At 41.1% G+C, this 22,740-nt stretch overlaps 2 protein-coding genes across 9 annotated transcripts in view; one reads left to right on the top strand and one right to left on the bottom strand.

The window, feature by feature from the left end:
- The window catches only part of PLCXD2 (phosphatidylinositol specific phospholipase C X domain containing 2), a 59,302-nt gene extending 37,107 nt beyond the window's left edge, over window positions 1–22,195 (bottom strand). For all 5 annotated transcript variants that reach the window (XR_010118632.1, XM_055259212.2, XM_055259208.2 and 2 more), the window contains exon 1: window positions 21,448–22,195. Coding sequence is in view for 4 of the 5 variants with exons in the window: in XM_055259212.2 (XP_055115187.1) it covers window positions 21,448–21,610 (163 nt within the window). In the remaining variant the exon portion in view is untranslated. The remainder of the gene's footprint in view (window positions 1–21,447) is intronic.
- A 116-nt stretch (window positions 22,196–22,311) lies between these two features.
- The window catches only part of ZBED2 (zinc finger BED-type containing 2), a 79,491-nt gene continuing 79,062 nt past the window's right edge, over window positions 22,312–22,740 (top strand). Inside the window, exon 1 of one of the 4 annotated variants that reach the window (XM_055259471.2) lies at window positions 22,312–22,429. The gene's annotated coding sequence lies outside the window, so the exon portion shown is untranslated. Of the gene's footprint in view, window positions 22,434–22,740 lie in introns of all 4 variants that reach the window. The other 3 variants (XM_055259474.2, XM_055259473.2, XM_063630651.1) reach the window with 3 other exon arrangements.

Below are 22,740 nucleotides of genomic sequence, written 5' to 3'. Positions count from 1 at the left end.
TTCAATTAAAGCTTGTCTATTTTATCTCAGTCTGAATTTTAGGTCACATGTCTGTAATTTGCATATTCTTTCTCTATTAGCCTATACTTTGTCAAGTGAGGTCAGAGTAATGCAGGCAGCTTGCAAAAAAACCAGGTGCAACTATCGTTCCAGTTACCCACTATAGCTGATGCTGCATAAAATTGCACTGAATGTCAAATTTATTTTTCCTAATTAATATAAAATATATAAACTAAAATATTCTAGGCAAATTAATAAGATCTCAGCTGTAAAGACTCTTCCCTGCCCAGCAACAGCAAAAAGATATTAAAGGTGCCCAAACACAAAAGACCAAAAAAACCCTTTGCTCACACTTTATCTTAATAAAGCTAAGTAATTCATATGACGCTAGCTACCAGAAGGTGTCTGGGCAGCAGTAAAGGCTCAACTAGGTCAGAAGACAATCTGTGCAAACAGCAGAGGAGAAAGCAGTATCACGCTTATAAAAAGATAAAAGATATAAGTGTACAAGCCAAGAAAAAGAGCAATTTTTTCCCATCTCCGAAGGAGGAAAAGGAGAACAGATGCCCCCCTCCAGTGGAATTGAATCAGAGATGTCCAGCTAAACAATAGCTCCTCCTCCCTCATCACTGCCATCTTTGAGGGTTTCAGAGATGTCAACCTCATGAGTTGTTAATTTTAAAGAGTTGAATTTTTCTGAGAAAATATACTAGTCCCTTCTTATTTGCAGTTTCAATTTCCACAGTTTCAGTTGGCCACAGTCAACTGTGGTCCAAAACTATTAAATGGAAAATTTTAAAAATAAACAATTCATAAGTTTTAAATTGTGCCCCATTCTGAGGAGCATGATGAAGTGCTTTGCCATCCCACAGGCCTTCCAGCCCAGGATGTGAATCATCCCTTTGTCTAGCGTATCTACTTGGTAGAGGTTCCCCAACCATTAATCACTTAGCCATCTCAGTTATCATTAAAACACTCAAACACCAATATAACCATCAACAGATAATCTTTCCCTAATGTAAACAACAGAGCCAGTAATATTTTCAGAAGTTTTTCTGTATGTTTTCTACAAACTGAAAATACTAATGAAGAGTTCTTAGAGACGTACGCATGGCCAAGCATGACTGTCGCAGTATCAGTGTTGGTGTTCCAGGAACCCTAACTCTACTTGAGAATGACCCCAAAGTGCAACAGCAGTGATGCTGGCATATTGTTATAATTGTTCCATTGTATTACTAGTTGTTGTTGTTAATCTCTTACTGTGCCCAATTGATAAATTAAACTTTATCATAGGCATGTACGTATAGGAAAAATCACAGGGTGTATAGGGTTTGGCTCTATCCATGGTTTCAGCAGCCATTGGGAACCTTGGAACATACCACTTGCAGATAAAAAGAGACTACTGTGAGAAGATTTTATGATTTGATTTACAGAGAGCCAGAAGACCCTATCTTCATAGAATTTCTATTACAAATGTTTCAACAAGATACTTTTTTTTTTAGAAAATGGGCTAAAAAAATGAGATTTAGGCCCTCAAACACATTATCTCACTAAAAGTGCTTGCATTTTAATGACCTATGATTTTTAAGAAATTCAACATTTTTTTCAAATGTACTAAAACGAAGGCAGTCAAGACATTCCCACTCAAGTTCACCTGATTAAAAACTCTGAATATATTCCTGAGGTTTAGAGAAACCACTACTTCATTTTACAAATGGCTGAAAACATATGTCTCAATATGCATACAGGCAATACAGGCAAAATCAGCAAGGCCAAGTTTCTGGAAGAAGAGCCATTTAGGAGCTGCTTCTCCTTCAGCATGAATGTCCACTCTCAGACTTAGACAGTGATGAGGATATGCCGGAACACCTTTCTGGCCCTTCAGAGCGCACCGGCCCAGCTGGACTCCGGATCCCTAAGTCCAGCTCTGACTGCCCATGGAGGCTGTCACCAGCTCACTTCCCTGTGGAGCATCTTCCTGACTCACGACAGCAGCCAGCTCTGCCAGGACTATGGGCTTCCAGGTACAGCCATGTTGAGGGGCACGGCGACAGAGCAGTGACCAAAGGGACCAGTCAACAAAGGATGTTAAGATATTGCTCAGATAAACTGCAAAGTTGGTGCCAGTTGCTGCAGGTTTTCACCAGCGACTCCTTATGAAATGGGCAAGATGTTTAAAAAAAAAAAAAGCTCTCTTCAATGCACATAGTAAACTCTTTATCTTGAACATGAACATGTGATAAGAAAAAAAGTCATTTTTAATCACCACTCTCCTCTAAGCACAGTGAATCCTGGTAGCTGGACTATCTTCTGTTTGCTGAGCACAACTGCAATATTCATCTCTGGCATTAATAGCTTTTGACATACTTGAAGCAGTATTAAGCAGTGGGTAGGGGTATGCCAATTTAGAGACAGACTCTTGGAAAGACCTCAATGGATCTGCTGAGGAAACAGGTTGAGAAGCTGGGAGTGAAGGCTGAGGATGCTGAGAATCAAAGGGGGAAAGGAGAGGGATCAGAGGGGGCTGTAGGGCTCAGAAGAGAGACTCGGGAAAGGAGGCAAACCTAATAGAAAATTTTCAAAGCTGCAGTATACTTTCACTTCTACAACTTTTACCAAATGAGGAGTAAATATTTTTAAAGCGACAACTTGAAGGCGTAGCCTACTATTAAGCTGTCTGAAGCACACGTGTCTCAGTCTAGCCATTTTGAGGCCCCATCCCTCAAGGGGCTCTGCTCTGTGGACCTTGCCTCCTGGCTTCATCTCACCTGGTGCCTGGATCACACAGTCCCCAAGCAGGGATAGACCTAGCTGGGGAGTGGGGTAGTACCATACAAAGGGGTGAAGGAGGTGGGAAAGTACAAGAGAAAGCTTTCTCTCTGAGATGAACCCCTTAAAAAAGACCCCTGTATGAACAAATGTTTTCTTGGTATACTGGAATTAAAACCCTACCGAAAGAGCTAGCAACATAAGCATCAAGAAGCAAGATATATCGATGTGGGGGCATTCGAAGGAGAATGATGTGTAAAGTCGCAAAAGCATGAAGCAGAAAATGAGATGAACACCAGGAATACAGCATTTCACAGATACTATTGAAGTAACTACAACAGCCAGAAAATGTAGTGTTCAGATAATCCACACAAATAGGTGACTTTCAAGGATGAGGCAGGGAATATCTTTTCATTAGTTGACTAAAAATTTACAACCACAAAGAATCCAGCTTAAGCTTCAGGTTGCTCAGAATAGCACTGCACTAGTGTAGAATGCAGCAGGTTGTCACTGCGGAGGCTCAGAGGCTCTGACTCTGCTCCTCCACAGCCATAGATGAGTCTGATGAGGAACTTTCTATAAATAATAAATGCCTCAGCCTTGTGCTGCATTTGCCTTATTTAAAGGTAACAGATTACTGGAAAGGGTAAGCAAGCCCCTGGGGCTCAAGGGTAAGCTTCATAAACTCTGAGCAGCCTTTTATGAGCTCTTGCAGTACAATAATCTGTATAAACCTCCTGGTGATTGTCCTATCTAGAATAAGTATTTAGATAACAGAGGCCAGCCCAATTCTCCCTTTGCTTTTCCCTAGTTATATAACAAAAAGATGGTGGCACAGATGATGTGTTCCTTCTACCCCTCCCTCTTCCCCATTTGCACATTATTGAACTATTTCCCTTAATTCTCCTATAAGCTGGTGGAAGATACAGACAGAATGGCCAGTCTCTACACTTGCACTGACATTTAAAGGTCAAGTCTCCTTGTATCATAAATAATGATATCTCCCTTCCACACGTAGGGAAAGGATAACTGAAAATTACCTAAGGTCAGAGGGGGAGGGAACCTTTGAAAGTTCACCTGGCAAAAGGACTTGATTTACTGCAATTTTGCTGAACACTTTAGCTGAGATAGCTTGTTTCATGAAGAGTTGAAGGAAATTAAAATCAAAGGATGAATTCATCCAGCTATTGTTTTTCACCTCTGTTCTTAATTGATTTTAATATGGTTACCCTCTCAATAAATAAAGACTTCTAAAACTGGGTCAATGACACAAATAGAATCTGGTTTTCAAATATTTTCTTTCATACAGAGGCTTTTTTTAAAAAAATTGCTGGACCCTTAGTGCCAGGTGTTACCTTTGAGAGAGAGCTTCTATCTGTGGTCAAGCCATGTGGCTTAGGTCCATTTAAATTTCCCCATTTGAAGAAGAAATTCATTTTTCAGGAATCACATATTCAGTACATATCTGTTTAAAAATTCTCTCTCCCTTTCCTCTGCCCCTGGAACTCATGGAAACCTTTTCGCCCAATAGCTAAAAGCATCCTGGCCGGGCGCGGTGGCTGACGCCTGTAATCCCAGCACTTTGGGAGGCCGAGGCGGGCAGAGCACGAGGTCAGGAGATCGAGACCATCCTGGCTAACACGGTGAAACCCTGTCTCTATCAAAAATACAAAAAGAAATTAGCCAGGCATGGTAGCAGACGCCTGTAGTCCCAGCTACTCGGGAGGCTGAGGCAGGAGAATGGCGAGAACCCGGGAGGGGGAGCTTGCAGTGAGCTGAGATCGCGCCACTGCACTCCAGCAGGGGCGACAGAGCGAGACTCCGTCTCAAAAAAACACAAACAAACAAAAAAAAAGGAATCCTGAAGACATTCAGTTTATCGCCCCAGTGTTTTTACCTCAGCTCTTCCATCATTAACTTTTTCATAACCCTAGTGGGGGGCTCTTGTCTGAAAATAACTGAAACAACTTCAATCTATTGAGTGCTTATTATGTACCTAATGCCAGGCTGGGCATTTTACTTATGTGATCTCATTTGACCTCTGCCACAATCCTGCAGGGCACTGATTACCTGCATTTTACAGATGAAGAAACTGAGGCTCAGACTGGTTTTGCAACTAGTTCAGGGTTGCAAATATTGCATATGGCTGGCTGGGACATAGACCCAGGTCTGTTAGACCTCAGTGCACACAAAGATACTCTAGGGATGATATTATTGGTTCTATGTCGTTATTGATTAAACAAGTCAAGTGCATTGTTCATTTACTTTCAATAACATGGTGATTGCAGAGTTTGTCTTTGGGCCTAAATGCCTGGTCCCTGCCCCAATGCAGGAAAATTGATGAAGAGATTAAAGCTATTTTAAATTTTGTAAAGACCTAAAGAATTTCTACATAGGGACACAGGAGGGCACTCTAACCTTCTGTCAGTTGAAGAAACAGTCTGTAATTCTACAGCTGAGCCTGAATCCCAGTGCTGGTTCTGCTATGATTACTTCTGTGAACCTGGACTTCCAAACTTGTACTTGGAGCTCTGTTTCTTCATTGCAAACTTAGGAAAGTGAGCGAAATGAGACTTAGGGTCTCTTCTATCTTAAGAATTGGATAATTTCACTTATTAACAGCTTATTAAAGGCATTTGTGACCCTATTTATGAAGGACTATTAATCACTGAAAAGAAATAACATTTTTCTTTCATACTTACCATACTTAAACAGAAAATATGCCTGTAAATTTAACTCATCATATTTGCAAAAAGGAAATCATTCCCAAGCCTAAGTAGTATTTATTGCTTTTTGGCTTATCTGAGAATTTTGTCAAATTGCTGGAGACCTTCTTTCTGCTCACACAGATTTCTAGGACCCATATCCCTGTTGGGCCTTAGGTCTGTCTTACAGTGATTAAATACATTGGCCAATAGTTCACTTATTGTTTAGCATTTATGTGACAGTGCCCTTCACTTTAAAGGCTGGCGTTTCATTATTTTGTGGGTCATTTTAATGGAATTTATCATTGGGACTTTGAAAAAAAATATTTATAGTTACCTAGTTTGGCTGGAATTTTTCACAGGGCAGGGTTATTTTAAGATGCATTTGATAAATTGGAGAATGAGATACAGAGAAGCTTCTTAGCTAGTTCCCCTCCAAGACAAGAAGAGATCTTTTCTCTTTCCTGTAAATAAAGGCCTAAGCTAGGTGTTCTGACAGAGGAAAGGGAAAAGGGAGGAGAGAAAATCCAGTAAGTAGCAGTTTAAATTACATGAAATGGTGGGCTTAAAGGGAATTTGTACATTACACCCATGGGGAAAGTGAATGAAAACACATCCCACCCTTGAAGACCAGTGTTCTGAGAGCTTACACACCTGCTAAAGCCTCATGCTGGTCTTTCTGTGTAGAGGCAGAATAGAGGCCAGATATATTTTTTTCTGTGCTGGAGCCTTGCTGGGTGATTACTACATAGACCACTTAAACCACTGGGCTGCTTTTGTTCCGAGTCAATAAAAAGCCTCCTAGATGTCTGGTCTTGAAAAAAAAAATGTAACTTGTTCAGCCAGAACAGGTCAGCATGTAGTCCTTCAAACATCACCATCCTCATGGGTGCTCATGCGTTAGAGTCCTGACATGGGAGCAAATGGCCTCAGATGAAAAGAAAATTACTCTTTATTACAACCAACAAAAGAAACTAAAGTTACAACCCAACACTGGGTCAATCTCCAACTCTATCAATGACTTTCATTCAAATGCAATTAAATGAATTTGGCATGACCTAATTTTTTACAATTCTAGAATTGTTATCAGGATTTTGGGGGGCCATCTGCTTAACCTCTCTGTGACTGAATTTCTTCATCTGTAAAATGGGGATAGTAGGAGTACCTACATCATTAATTTGTTATAAGAATTAATTGGCTTTATATAAATCAAACAGAGCAATATTGATCTCCTAGGAAGTGCTATATAAATGTTAAATGAGCAAGCTATTCTTCTTCTGCTTCTTTTATTATTATTATACTTGTTCTTATTCTTAAAGCCTTGAGGCATCTTGGGAAGACTGCAATGCAGTTATAAGATTTTGTCTTACCTCAGGCATTACTACTTGCTTCCTGCCTGTCCTAGTTTCTCCTTAACTAGAAATATAGATTTTTAAATATCTGTTTTTTATGCTTAAATTCTTGTAGATATATTTCAAGATTCCATATTTCTTCCCTCTTCCTTCTTTCCCTCCACTTTTATCATAAGGTGCTTATTCTGAACAAAACAGCAAGTATACAGAAATGACAAAACAGTTGTATACAGCAGAGAGAAACAGTCCCAGTGGGGTATATCATGTCCTATAATGGAAATGTGCACAGAGGTCATACCTGAGTTGAACTGTAATTGGCCAGGCAAAGTGAAGGTGGGTTATTGGAAGGGCGGGTGTTCAAAGACTGGAATTATAACAGGGACAGTACATTTTCTTTCACCGTTTTCTTCAAGCCCAAAATTGTCACTGGCTCCCTATGGTCTATAACACAAAGCATAAAGTGTTTAGTACAATGCTGAAAATCTCCAACTGGCTTGTCTGTCTTTCCCTACCTTTTCCATTTCCTTCTCCTGTCACTTCTACAGGTGACCATGGCAGCCCTTCTCTGTTTCCTGAAGGTACCCTTGTTTTCTCATCTCTAATTTTGGGCATTTGCTTCCCTGTCTCTGGAATGTCCTTCCCTCTTCATGTTGAAATCCTCCCTGTCTCTCACAGCCCAGCTCACAGGTGTTCTTCTCCTGAAGCGGTTCCTTATCCCCCATCTAGAAGTAACTTTTCCCTTTCTAGGTCCCAGCACCGTTTGCTTGTTTCTTTATCATGGTACTCACCTCATTCTGCTTTTATTGACTTTATTTGAACTCTTGTATATCTCTTATAAGATCTACAAACTACATCTTATTCATTTTTTTAAAATGTCCTACAGTAGCTATTATGATATTAGGTACATATTAGGTAATCAAAACGAAGTTTAATAATAATAGCTGCATATATATAACATATTTATTTCATAATAGGCAATATTCTAATCACATTGTATACATTATCTTATTTAATTCTTTTTTTTAAATTTAATTCTTAAGTAACTTTGTTGTATAGTAAAAAATTTAAACCTTACCCAAAGAGAGGTATGGTCTTCACCCTCAGTCCTTGGGAGGCAATTGCTTAAGCCCTTGGAATGTCCTGCCTGATCAAAGTATCTTTATTTACCCGACAGCTTTGGGCCATAAGGGAAAGTCTAAGGATGTGATTTATGGTGCAGGATTTGAGTCACATAGGTATGGGCTTAACCTCTGAAGGGGCTGGATACTTAGGTCAGCCATGTGGAAGCCCAGAAAAGATTCTGGACACTAAAGCTCAGGTGAGCTTCCCTGGTTAGCAGTACTTTGTGTGGTACCGTCACACATCAATACGAGGAAAGAAACACTGTCCATGGGGAGAGGACAACTGGAAGCTCCACATTTGGAAATTTCCTGAACTTTGCTCCATGCACCTCTTCCTTTAGCTGATTTTGATCTGTAGCCTTTCATAGCAATAAACAGTAACTATGAGTATAACAACTTTCAATGAGTTCTGCCAATCTTCTTAGCAAATTATCAAATGTAAGGCTGATCTTAAGGCTCCCAAACCTGTAACTGGTGTCAGAGTGAGGGTGGTCTTCTGGCTTGTGCTTCCTCTAACTTGGCACTTGTGAAGTGGATATTATAATTATCTCAATTTTACAGATGAAAAAACTAAGAGACAGAGGGGTAAAGCTTTTTACTCAAGGTCATGCAACTATTAATAGTAGCTAGGATTTGAGCTTACAACCTACACTCTGAACTACTTTTTCATAGTGCCTCCTGTGTGAATAACAAAGAGAGAGAGAAGATAAAAGATATAAGAAGAGGCTGGGCACAGTGGCTCATGCCTGTAATCCCAGCACTTTGGGAGGCCAATGCGAGAGGATCGCTTGAGCTCAGGAGTTTGAGACCAACCTGAGCTGGCCTCTACTAGAAATAATAAAAAAAACTGGCCAGGTGTGATGGCATGTGCCTGTAGTCTCAGCTACTCAGGAGGCTGAGATGGAGAACTGCTTGAGCCAGGAGGTTGAGGCTTCAGTGAGCCATGATCATGCCACTGTACTCCAGCCTGGGTGACAGACCAAGACCCTGTCTCAAAAAAACAAACAAACAAACAAAAAACAAAACAAAAGGAAAGAAAGAAAGAAAGAAAGAAAGAAAGAAGAAAACCCATAAAGAACAGAAGGATGAACATGTGTTCTTAAATGCTGAAGATGTTTAGGGTGGCTTCATAGAAAAACATCTTGTATTCCAACTCAGGTGTTTAATCTATACAAATATTACAATAAATTTAATATGAATAGATAATAATTTTGCATGTTAAAATATTTGAGACCTGGGCTAAGACTATATTAATTTACAAAGTTATTAATACATATAAGTACACCTTATGGTTATTGAATATAGCAAAAGATTTGTCTAAGAAAATAAAAAACCTTAGAGTCCTTGGGGTCAATCTTTTCGTCCCTTGCCTTTGCATTTTAATTACCATCATTAGCCTGTGAGCTCACCTGACTCCACCAAGGAGACTGACCTGCTCTTTCCTCTGTGATTCCATGGCAGTGAGTTGATATTTGATGAACTTAGGATATTGAGTGCTATTTATCTCCACATCTGTCTCTGCCACCTAAGTGTAAGTCTTTGAGGGCAGGATCATGTCTAATTCATGTTTATATCTCCATACTTAGTTTCTGGAATTTAGTAGGTATTGAATGCATCTATACAGAATAAATACAAGCATGAATACCTGAATAAACAGAAGCTTAGAGAGTTGCCTAAGGCTGGTAGGCCTAGGTCTCCTGATCCTTTCCCAAACTTCTATTTGGTCCATCCAACATTAAACAGGTGGAGTTCACTCTCTGCTCCTTTTCACCCCTTGCACCTGTTTCCTAGCTCCATTTATCTCTCTTTTTCCTTCTAGCTTGAGTTATCTGGGTCAATGAAGAGGAACGTGTCAGAAAACATAGAGGACAAAATTAACCAGAGAGGATGACTAAAGGAACAACTATAATAAAATATTACATTGAACAATTTTAAAAGAAAAGTACCAGAGAGATTTCCTGAAACTTATGCCTGCATAAATTATATTCTAATAATATCTCTTTGGAGCCACCAATCTCACACTTCTGAATTAGGTCCTTGAGAAAAATGCAACATTTGTAGAGAACTTGACTCCATATTAACAAGTAGAGAAAGGCTGAGGCATCTTTAGGGTATACAAAATTAGTCATTATGAGTCCAAGATTCCAAATGAGCGGGGCCATTTAGTAGTCCCTTGAACCAAAGATAACATCTTTAAACCTTCTTCTCAACCTATCATACTTGTTTATTTTCCATGAGGCATGTGGGAGAGTATTCATAATAACCATCACACTGCCTACAAGATCTGAGAGAGCCATGTGGCCAATTTAATTTTTAATCAGTCGCCTATTGAATTCATAATTATCCACAATGCAAGAAAGCAACTGTTTAAGGCAGAATACTTGGAAGCAGAGGATGTTGATCAACTTATTCTTTTCTATGTGCTGAGAAGCCAAGGTGCATCTCACTGTCTGAGGAGAGACAGCCTGGGAATCAAAAAAGTCAGTCTTGGTCTACCCCTGCAACTGGCTGGATGAGCTCGAAGATAATTGAAGTAAATCAGAGGTTTAAAGGGTACTTTTTAGACCTGCAATACTTTCAAATGAAGTATCTATGTGTGAAACAAATGCAACCAGACCTTCTCTAGTTGAAGTTTCTCCCCAACAGTCTCCACCCCTTGCCCTGAGGTGGCCAGAGGGGCACCAAGGGGTACTACACCTTCCCTGCTCTGCAAGGCACAATGAGCATTCCATTGCCCAAGGTATTCTCCAAGTTAACTCCAACGTCCTATGATTTATGCGAGCCAAAGGGTTTTCAATCCCATGTTGCGGGAGCGGGGAGAGCATTTTAAAGCCCTCTACATGGGGAGGGGTACCTATTCTCTTTTGAAAGATTTTCTCTTCTTCAATTGTCCAATAGACCCCAATCCCTACTCCAAATAAGATACTGTAGATAATTCATTCACAAGAAATTCTTCTTCTATTCTGCTACCATGCATCCTGCTCTGTCTCCAAATAGATGGCATCATCTTTTTGTGAAGTAACCCCTTGCAAGTGGCACTGGGTCATTCCCTAATAAGCCTTCTCAGCTCTGAGATAACCATATTTGCTTTAACAACCTTTTTGTAAATACACAAGAAAGAACAATAATAAGCTTTAGGAGAAACCAGAAAAATGTTTAGGGTAGGAGAAAAAGTTACATTAAATGAACTATTCTACTGCAAAATTCTCCTGCTTTTTTGAGCCTATTGGTGCAACCCGAGATGTCCATGTATGAAATAAATTGTGTTTGATGATTGTGGTAAAGCAAATAAAATTTCTATTTCACAGCTGGTTTATGGTATAGTATACACAAGCTAACTCCTACACTTATGCCCAAGCTGCCAAGAGAGAATTCATACAGAACAGGCAGAACACTGGACACTAGACAAACATGAGGGGGCACCTCTCTGGGACTAGAAACTCGACAAATTTTCTAAAAGAAGTACAATCTTAGTTCAAATCTAAAATATATAATCTAAAAAATGAGGGTACCAGTTTTAAATTCAAACCATCTGATATTGGATATAATAATAGCCATGAGTGAGGGTAGAAGGTTGGGCAAATTGTGAAATGTGAAGATTTAGCTCTGAAACCATCTCCACTGTGGGCCACCTGTGCCCTTCTCCCAAGTCTGAAATGTCCCACAGGTGCCTCAAATTAAGCATGCCCTAGACTAAGCACCTGCTTCCTTCCTCCATCTCTAAACCTGCTCCTTCTCCTTTATCCATATTCCTGAGAATGCCACCAACTTCCTCTCTCTCACCCAAGCTCCTTGCGCCTTCTCTTTTGCCCTCCAATTAATCACCAAGTCCTGCTGACACTTTCTCTTTTTCTTTGTCCATGCTGTCACCCTCCTCCTTAGGTCAGGGTCACCTCCCACTTGGATGACCTCATCAGCAACCTAATTGGTCCCCTTGGTTACAGTACTTCCTAGTTCTCATATACTTTGTGCTGCAGCGTGATCTTTCCAAAACACAAAGATGACCTTGTGATTTGCATGCTTAAAACCCTTCCCACTCCTGTTCAGGTAAAGTTAGTTAACATTTTTTTTTTTTTTTTTTTTAAAGATGGAGTTTTGCTCTGTTGCCCAGGCTGGAATGCAGTGGCATGACCTTGGTTCTCTGCAACCTCCGCCTCCTGGGTTCAAGTGATTCTCCTGCCTCAGTCTCCCAGGTAGCTGGGATTACAGGCGCCCACCACCATGCCTGGCTAATTTTTGTATTTTTAGTAGAGACGGGGTTTCACCATGTTGGCGAGGCTAGTCTCAAACTCCTGACCTCAAGTGATCCACCAGCCTCGGCTTTCCAAAGTGCTGGTATTACAGGCATGAGCCACTGTGCCCAGCCCGAAGTAAGATAACTTTAACATGGCTTTTTTTTTTTTTTTTTTTTAGATGGAGTCTCGCTCTGTCACCAGTCTGGAGTGCAATGGCGCAATCTCAGCTGATTGCAACCTCTGCCTCCCGGGTTCAAGCAATTCTCCTGTCTTAGCCTCCCGAGTAGCTGGGACTACAGGCGCATGCCACCACACCCAGCTAATTTTTCTATTTTGAGTAGAGATGGAGTTTCACCATGTTGACCAGGCTGGTCTCGATCTCTTGACCTGGTGATCTGCCTGCCTTGGCCTCCCAAATTGCTGGGATTACAGGTATGAGCCACCGCGCCTGGCCTAACATGGCTTTTAAGACCTCTAAGTATGTTGCCACTTTACTCCCTGACATTCTCCTTCTTGCAACCCACAGTACAACCATAATAAACTATTTTGGTTTGTTAAATGGGCCATTCCCTCTTCAAGATCCTCACCCATTTTATTTCCCCTTCTAGAGCATCCTTACTGTGTTTATCTTATCCTGAGGGCTAATTTCTGTGTATTTTTCAGGGTATAGTTTATTCATAACTTCCTCCAGGAGGCCTCCCTAGTCTTGTTAAGATGCCCTTGCTATATGCTTCTTCCAGCAGTAATGTATACCTCTCCAGTCATCCTACATAGCATATTGTGTTATAACTGCTTGATTAAATGTCCATTTCTCCAACTAGACTGTCAGCTCTTTGAAGTCAAGGACCATGTCTGTATTGATCATCACTGAATCACCAGTGCCTAGGAGAGAGCCCAGTATATGGAAGAAAATTAACATACAAGTGTTGAATAGAGTGAAAGAAACAATGAGTTTCTCATCTTAACCCACAGTATCCCTAATAACTGCTGGGTCATTTTGTTTCACTTCACTCTTATGCAGTTATTTTTTTTGGTGGGGGTGGCTTTCCACCCACTTGTGACTAACTCTTTCAATGTCTGCTTTTTGCCATCAGGATGACATTCAATCTTGGCATGGCCATATAAGGCTCATTAGGATCTAGTTCTTGCCTACTTTCCCAGCCTCATATCTATTCCTTTCTTTAAATAAATTCCATGCTGTAACCACACCAGTCTGCTTGGCTTTGCCCAAGGTCACCATGCTGTCTGACTCCTTGGTCCCTCTGCACTGGGACACCTGGCTTTCTACTCCTCGCTATTTATATTTCAACCCAGGGGTGCTCTTGGAAGTCCAACCCACCAAGCTTTCCTCCTACTACCAGTAACAGAATTGGGTATTGGTTTTCTGAGTGTTACAGACCCCATACATTTTCTCTATCATGTTTGAATTTTGGCTTTCTTCTAAGGTCATATTTTCATGAAGAACAGGGAGAAGAATCTTACTGATCTGTGTGATCACCTGATTTAACACAGTACCTGGCACAAAATGGCATTCAGTAAATACCTTTTGAGTTAATGATTTTCCTGTAAATGAATACAATTTTTTTAAATATAGGCAATGAGAACCAAAAGAAGCAAAAGGAGTATGCAGGCACTGACGTATATTTTTAGCCAAATTAACACAACACACTCATATAATTCTTCTGAGGATCCATATGGATACCTACTGCCAAGATGATCACCTAAACTCAAACCTGGGGAGGGTGGACAAGAACGCTGTTTTCACCTTTCTCTTTTTGGCATTTATTTGGGGAGGGGTATATCTGGTTTCAATCACACTTTAAAAATAATGCTTTTCATATATAAGCCTCCAAATCATACATGTTCATAAAATATTCATCTCAGTCTGACAGGGCCTAGGCATTTTTCAGTTCCACCACTACTGCAGACTGCTGCCACACTCCAAGACATTTGCATTATAGCACACAAATGTGTACTATTTTTTCCTTTATTTTCATCTTGTCAGGTCTGAACAGAAATAAAAATAATGATAGAACATTCTCTAAGAAGAAATGATACTTTGCAGCTGACAGTTCTAGAGTAATTGGACATTAACAAAAAACTCCCAACCTGTTATTTTCTTAGAAAATTTTAGCTGCTTAGTAGACAATGAATCCACAAAAGACTGCCTGTGTTTCATAGATAATATAACCTAGGCATCCCCCTTAGAGCAATGCAGACCTCTGTAGCTCAACCTGTTTTATCTTGAAGTTACCTAGAGACCTACTAATATAATCCTCCCATGTACTTTGATCCTCACAGTGTTCAGTAATATAATCCAAATTCCTATCGATGTTTAACAACACAAGAGAGAAGGTGGAAGGACTCCTGCTTAACCACAAATGTAAATACTAAAATAAATTTAGTCACAGATCTCCTCCACCTAAATTTGGTTCTTGATGCGTGTTCAAATTCTTTTCACACACACAAACACACCCACCTATTATAATGTCTACAAATAATCCCTCCTCTGCAGGCCTGGATTGAAACTCTAATTGGGGTTAGTCAGCATTGGCAAAGTGGTTTGCGATTTTCCCAGAGGCAAAGTTGCAGGACGCTAAAGCACTTCACTAGCATTACCTTTAGTGTGCCTGTGCTCCTAACTTCCTAGAGGCAGGAGAGAGATGTAGAAGCTACCTGTCAATCTAGTGGCGGTCAGGTCAGATCATGTGTTAGAAACCATCTCCTCAGCTTCAGAAACATGTCTGAGAGAGGAGCTTGCAGGTGGAAGCAGCACGCTCCAAGGGTCTGAAGTGTCAGTGGGCATGTTTCGCAAGACATTTATGATTGGTGAACGATAGCAGGTATTGAGATTTGGGCCCAGTGGAGGTTGAGGCTGAGGCTAATGTCATGGCTAAGTATCTGTGCATGTGTGTGTTTTGGGTAATGGGTGGTGTATGTGTTGCATGTGTGGGTGATGTATGTGTTTGGAGGGATGATGAAGCTATTATTCCAATAGCTGGGGGAAGGAATTGTAAAACACGTATAAGGATTTGTTCAAAGGAAAGCATTTTGTAACATTCCCACTCTCGAGCTAGGAATAAAATGACTGGGTTAGGAGGGCAAGTGATGAAGAAATGAGGAGAGCAGAAAAAAGTTAACAACAGGCTTCTGTCACAGAGGGCTGAGTTTTTCCCAAAGGCTCTGGATGTCTGGGGATGACAAAGTCTGACAGCTGAATATGGGATGGGACAGGACAGAGTAAATAATTAAAGAAAGTTTTCTGGCTGTCTTGATCAGCCACCCCATATTGCATCTAAGACACCCTTGGCACTCACATCCTGGGCAACCCTCCGTGTATCCTTCCCTTAACTTTAAAGCCTCCTTTGCAGGGTAACCATTCAAGTTACCCTAATCTGATCAGACAGAGAACACTGAGTCAGACTGTTTAATTGGACAGTCAGCTCCTTAACTAGATTGTAAATTACCTGAGGGTATGAACTGCATTTTACACCTCTTTTTTGTTGTCCATTCCAGGCACAGGCTTTCAATAAATGAATGTTCCGATTGATTTTTTTTAAAACGATACATAATAACAATTGTTATTATTATATAGTGCTTATTTTGTGACAGAAAGCATACTATATGAATTAATTTATTTCTCACACTAAGAAATGAGGTGGTGCATAGATTACTTGTGTTACAGAGAAGGACACTGAGGCACAGAGAGGTTAAGTAATTTGTCCAAAGTCACACTGCTTGTAAAGGGCAGAGTCAGTATTTAAATCCAGATAGTCTGGCTGTTGCATTCATACTCTTAACCAATCCATGATCTTTCTTTTTATAGACATGTGTGATTCTGGAATTCTTTGTGGCTTTTGTGATTTGCGGGAGGAGAGATGGCTAGAGAAATGATGAGCCTTTTGAAGAGTGAAACCTACTAATGGAATCACCACAGTCATAGCGTCTTTTTATTTTTCACCATGGCCACTGAGGAGAGAAAAAGCGAAACAAAACAAAAATAAACTATCCTCATTTAAGAGACAATTTTGATCTTGTATGGTTTTTTTTTCATGATTGAGTCAGCCTTGGTAGATTCAGCTTGGTCCTTGGTTTCCCACAACCTCAAATCCTGTAGGAAAATGGATTTGTTTTAGGGCCAACTCATGGTTCATACTATCCTCAAAGTAGAGCCAACCAAAACTTCTTGTTACACAATTTATTTTGTGCTCTTTTGGGGTAGTCTCCAAATCTCTTTTAGATAGGCCAGATCTGGTTCAACTTTCAGAAGCAAGATCTGAGTAATGACTCCATCCTGCTCCACTAACGGATTTTGTCTCCATGTCACACATGTGGGAAGAGGGTGTGGGGCCACAGGAGGAAGACCTATAGAAATCACTAAGTGCTCAAGGGCAAAACTGCTAAGAAAAGGATAGGATTCCAGAAAGGTAGAAAAGAAAAGAAGGGAATGATCACTAGCAACATGAGAACAGAGAATCGTCTGGGAATCGGAGAGCAGTGAGGAGCACCTGTGGAAGGGTTGACCCTGGCAAGGGAGGGCAGGGGACCAGGTCAGGTCAGTGGAAAGAAAGCAAAGAGGGGAACAAGAAATGAGATCTGGGAGAGGCAGCAGCCAGGCAGCAAAGATGAAAAGCTCTAATTTGACAAGGGAAGAAGGAAGGCAGGAGGGATGTTGGGTGAAAGAATTGCTCCTAGAAAAGAAGTTACACAAGGGCTCTGCTTCTGACTCTTGTGACCATTTTCGGCCTCAAAATTTTCATTTCTAATGGGGCTTAGTGATGAGCCTTATCAAGCCTAATCTTCAGGAATATTATGCGCAATAACAAGAAATGGATTGGAAAATCTTCATATGGTTTCATGTGGCTATTTGTGAAAGCTGAACTTAACCAATCTGTTCAGCTCTGATCAACAATGAAAAACGATGGTGGCTGCAAACCATGTTTCTAGCATTCTTACTCCATACTTTCCATACTTTCAATTATTCACTCAACTGTCACCAATGACTGCGCTGCTACCTTCTACTGTGATTTAGGATTATAAAGGAAAATAAGATATTTTCTGTCAGCAAGTTGTTCACATGGGAAAAACATACACTTAAAAATAACAATGTGTTGAGAAGTACTATGACAAACAAACTATAACAGGGATATGGAGGGACCAGAGAGGGTGTCCTCTAGCCATTTCCCTCATATACTCCCGTTTACTCCCATATACCCCCATTCCACCTGGAAAGCCTCCTTCCCAACCCTGACCCTCAACCCATATCCCTTGAAGTCCTGACCATTCCTCAAATTCTAGATCAAATGCTATTTTCTCAACAAGGTAGTTCCTAATCTCAGAAGGTGGAATTAATCTTTCCATTCTGTGTGCTTCTGTAACATGTTATTTATATCTCTGGTTTAAAATTTATTCTAATTAGTTCTTTTTTAAAAAACTATGTATGATGAAGGTACATATATACACATATATACATATATGTATATATATACACATATATACATATATATGTATATATACACATATATACACATATATATGTATATATATACATATATATGTGTATGTATATATACACATATATGTGTGTGTGTATATATATATATATATATACACACACACATATATATATATATATATATGGAGGTTTCTTAAAGTGCACTTAGGGTCTGGTGAGGTAAAAGTTCATTTACATCAAGTAATCTACAGCCCCTTTTAAGACGCTAAAGTGAATAGACCCTGCTTCATTCTGGCAATTGTGAAACCTTGTTTACACATTTTCTTGTTTTGAAGAGGCATAAAAGAAATAGCCTTTAGACCTAAAATGACCCAATCATTCCTTCCAGCTCTTTCTACATTGGACAAAGAACAGGCAACAAAATAAAACTAACAAACAAACCTCAAATTAATAACATAATTTTTAATCTGGAAAGGACTCTATATTTCATTTAACCCAATATCTTAATTACAAGTAAAGAAACTATGTCCTGAGAAATTTAGATACTTCTTCAATATTACACAGCAAGAATCAACAATAAATTTTGCAACCCTTAAGTTCAAGGCTCTTCCCAATAGAACCTTCCCAAAATGTAAACCAAGTCGTTTACATTTAATAAGAAAGTGTTTTTTAAAAAATGGAATAGCATTAAAATGTACAGAGAAAAAAATTCATTGAAAAGCAGTATACATTATAGAGAAATGTCTTCCCATTAGTCCATTTGTCCACAGAGAATATCATGCTTTCACAAAAATCAGTGAAAATGCTTGTAGAGTTTAAAGCTTTAATTAAAAAATCTGTCTTTTATGATGTCTGGATCCTTTATCCTTCAGACATCAAATGATTCTATACAGTTAGCAATGAGAATTATTTTGAGGTTCTTCTCCAAGATATTTTAATATGTTTGGTGGTATTGGCCATTAACAGGTGTTCCTAACAGTTGCGGAAGTAAAATAATACATCAAGGCTCTGTTGAGAGGTGCACATTCACACATGTTCTCTCCCATCAAGACTTAGGCAAAGGCAGCAGGTGCACTCAAACGTGACATAGTTTACTCCATCTAATTTCTGCTATTGTTGCCAGAAGGCTTGCCCTTTCCCGTGTCCCCCGCCCCATCGCCATCCTGATAGATCTGACCCAGTCCTATAGATGCCCCAGATTGGGCATCTGGGCGTGCACGCACGTGCGCACACACACACAACAGGTTGAAGCACTAAAATTGAATTTAAAACTTACTGGTTTCAATTCTAAACAGATATATGTATATATAATATGTATATATGTACATAAGTATATGTGCATATAATATGTATATATCTACCTACATATTCAAAGTGATAATCACTTAGACAAATACCAGTCGCTTTTAAAAATTCTTTCATTCACTGCAGAGGATGGTTTGAAGAAACTGACTTTCAGTTAAAGACTACACCCACTGCTCTGCCATTCCCAAGGACCCCTCGGGGGCACAGAGACAGTGCCTGGGTTTTGCAGCTACACAGGGGCTTAAATACAACATCTACCACTTACTATTTGTGTGATCTTGAGAAAATTACTTAACCTCTTTGAACGATAATTTTCTTAACTCTAAAGTGAGGATGTTAATACCTACTTCATGGAGTTATGAGGACTGGAGTAATGTATGCCAATGGGTGCTGCGTGGTAGTGCTCAGTACATAATAGCTATTATGATGCAGATGATGATAAGAGGGAAGAGTTAAAGAGGAAGTGGGGGGACGATGATGGCCCCCATTTCCCAAATGCCTTCTATATTTCAGGATTTCTCAGCAAGGATTGGTAGAACTTGACTGCTAGCCTTTATCTGGTGAGTATGAAGCTCGAGGTAGAGGAAAGAGAACTAGTAGGGGGAAGTCCATGAATGGCTAGCATTTAATATGTGATTTTCTTGTCTTGAGCCTACACATACATACACTTAATGTCCTTTCCACTGCTGAGGAAACGGCATTTCACAGTAGTGAATTCAGCATCTTTTGAGGAGTCAAAGCCATTTTTTTTTCTTTTTGCTTAGCAGGACCGGACTTCACAAAGCAGAGTGAAAGAATTCGCGTGATCTCCATGGTGGCTAATCATATAATTTCCAGTTTCAGCAGCTGGCTCCAGCTATTTGCTCCCCCGCTACCCTAGCAATTCTAGTAACTGTGAAATATCCTACGGATCACAGAACAAATGCCCAACTCCTTTCTACAGTCACGGGGTCAGAGTACACAGCTAACCCACTAGCAGAGCTGGTGTTATGGTTTGAGCCATCCAAAGTACAACAAGGAAGGAGGAAGCCCCAACCTACCCCGGACATGCCCTGAATGACACAGCCATTTAGGGCCTGCCTAAGATGCCATTCTGTTTGCAAACACATATTACCTGCCATATCACTCAACAAAATAATTCCATCAGAATGCCTGAAGGCAAATGACTAATGTTAAAAGTGGCCCATGCATCATTTCAGTGACAACTCCACAGGCACCAATTAAACATGGAAAAGACCTGTTCTGAAGCATGCCCGTCTGGCATTTCCCAAGGAGCTGTAGTCAGTGGCTGATAAAACATACATGATCATAACTAGAAAGAAATTTCGCAGCCCTCTCCTTGCTCCAAAGCAACTGGGGCCTATGAGGACAATGAACCTGGAAGACACCCAAAAGAGGAGGTGAGTAAAGAAAAGCCTGCATGGGAAGCCAGCACTGCTCTTCCTCGTGCACAGAAAGCAAAGATTGGGAGTTGCATGAGGTCAGATTTTCAGCCACCAAAAACAAACAAACAAAAAAACCAATCAAACCTCAAAAAAACCCAGACGGGTCTAGGGAATGCCTGGGAGTTTGTCTGGTAGTCTGTGGGTGAACTTCAATTGTATGTCTCCGAGTGAAAGAAAGGATTGGCAGTAGTCCATCCCCTGCTTCTAGGAGTGCTTTCCAGTATCAGCATTTGTAGGACTTGCTCAGCACACCAGGCCAAACTCACTGTCCAAATATCCTTCCCTAGAAATCATACAATAACCACCTTCTGAGTGGAAGGAAGAGGACACATTTAACAAATGATGTCAAGGCATAAAACCTCCGGCAGAGAGACAGTGGCTGGAGCAGAAGTGCTTTTCAAGGCTGCAGTTCTAAATCAGTCAGGCAGACACCTGTATACATACATATATACAGAGACAAAGCTTCAAACACCACCACCTCATCACACCTAATGACTGCCTGTGATGAGAGTCTGCATTCTCTATTCTGGCTTTTCTAACAACAAAAATGTGTCTTTATACTCAGTTCTGATTCTGAACCTATTCTCTAATGCTTATCCATTTTTTGTTTTTCCAATACACAAGGTCTGATAAATGAGAAATAAAATATTTTTCAGTTTTAATTTTGATCCAGATCTAAATTGTTTGTGACTTTTAATTCATTACCTTTGATTTCCCCTTCAAGTGATTTAAGTCAATGCACCCCTCACATACACGTAACAACAGTAAGAAGGATAATATTCTTAGAATGGGGCTAGCAAATATAAGCAAACAAACAAACAAACAAAAAAACCACAAGCAAAAACCATGATGCTTCTGTTTTCATGAGTCCTTTTACCAATGATGCAGTGTACTGAAATCTCTTTAAAGCAGCCGCTTCAGTGTTCAGTTTTTGGTTTGGAAATAAAAAGGGGTCACTGGCAATTAATTTCTCAGCACAATAGAAAAGCAACCCAACCCCTTAACAACACTAAAATGGCAGAATTAAATACAGTGGGAACAAGTAGGAATAGACGAATACCTGGGATTGCCAGATGGGAAAGGGGGAGGTTGTGGAGGTGAGGGGGGAGCGAGGCCATCCAGTCGGCATTGCAGACCTCCGATGATGTCTTTGTCCCGCTGGGGTTGGGGGAGCAGATGGTCCCCATCCTGAGTTTCCTCCTGGCCTTCCTAACTGCTAGCATCCCTGTTGTTAACAAACTGGCCAGTCTCAGCCCAGTGCCACTCACTCAGTGATCATCACTTCTCGGGCTCTGTGGACGTTTCAGGGCGACGCTTGCCACGCCAGTCTTTCCAAAATGCCTTTCTGGCTGGGGGACCGGGCAAACAGATGGATCCTTACCCACTAGCACTCGCAGTCCCCACTCTCTCCGGCCCAGCCTCTGCTCCACTCCCTTAATCTGCTCAGTCCCAGCTCCGTTAAACTTCTTATGTTCCCCTCTGGAGATGGGGGGAAGGTAGGCCCCTAGAGATAAATCTTACAGAAACTGAAAGTCCGAGGAGCAGCCACACCCGGAGCCACTCACAAGACAGGTGCCCACCCAGTGTACAGACACGCCTGCGGGTCCATACACTTGTGCGCGCCCAGGCGCGCCGGCTCTAGCCTGATTTATGTTTCTATATATGTCACTGGGCTGGTACACAAGCTGGGCCTGCCTGCTACTCACTCCCCCGCTTCTCTGCACAGACGCCCCCTGCCCTGTGGCGTCCTGAAAGACACACAGAAGTGCAGCAGGCTGCACCCCGACTCCCAGCAGCCCCTCCCCGCACTGCCGGGCAGATTTGCCGGGCTAGGCGGCCCGTGATTGGCCGCTGGCGGAGCGCGTTCCGATTGGCCAGCGCCCTCTGGGCTGCCCCTCTGTCCCGCTCACACGCCTCCCCTGCTCCCCAGTCTCCTCCCTCCGTTACTCCTGCCTTCCTGTGTGTGTGTGTGTAGACAGACGCCGCGGCAGCGACTGCATTCGTGGAAACTTGCAGGCTTCGGCCAGTCGGTCCTCAGATAGGTAGGTCCTCTTTCCTCCAGCCCCTCACACAGTCAGCACTCAGATGTTCACCGCGACCGCTAATGTTTCCTTCCTTCTTTCAGACACGCGCGCACACACACCCATACACACACGGAAAGGGTTACATTTTCCGTAAACCACAGAAGCAGCAGAAATATGATAGGTAAGAGGCCCAGAAAGGTGCTGTATCTCATATTTGGATGACAACATCTAGGATGGTTTGTGTTTCAGGCATTACATAATTAAGCTTCACCTACACATCACTACGCAGCAGTTCTGTGCAGTTATTCCCATTTTACAGAGGAGGCAAT

This window comes from Symphalangus syndactylus, chromosome 21 (genome assembly GCF_028878055.3).
Source record: "Symphalangus syndactylus isolate Jambi chromosome 21, NHGRI_mSymSyn1-v2.1_pri, whole genome shotgun sequence".
Lineage (NCBI taxonomy): Eukaryota > Metazoa > Chordata > Mammalia > Primates > Hylobatidae > Symphalangus > Symphalangus syndactylus.
Note: the sequence above shows the minus strand (reverse complement) of the source record. Positions and strands in the feature narration are given on the sequence as shown.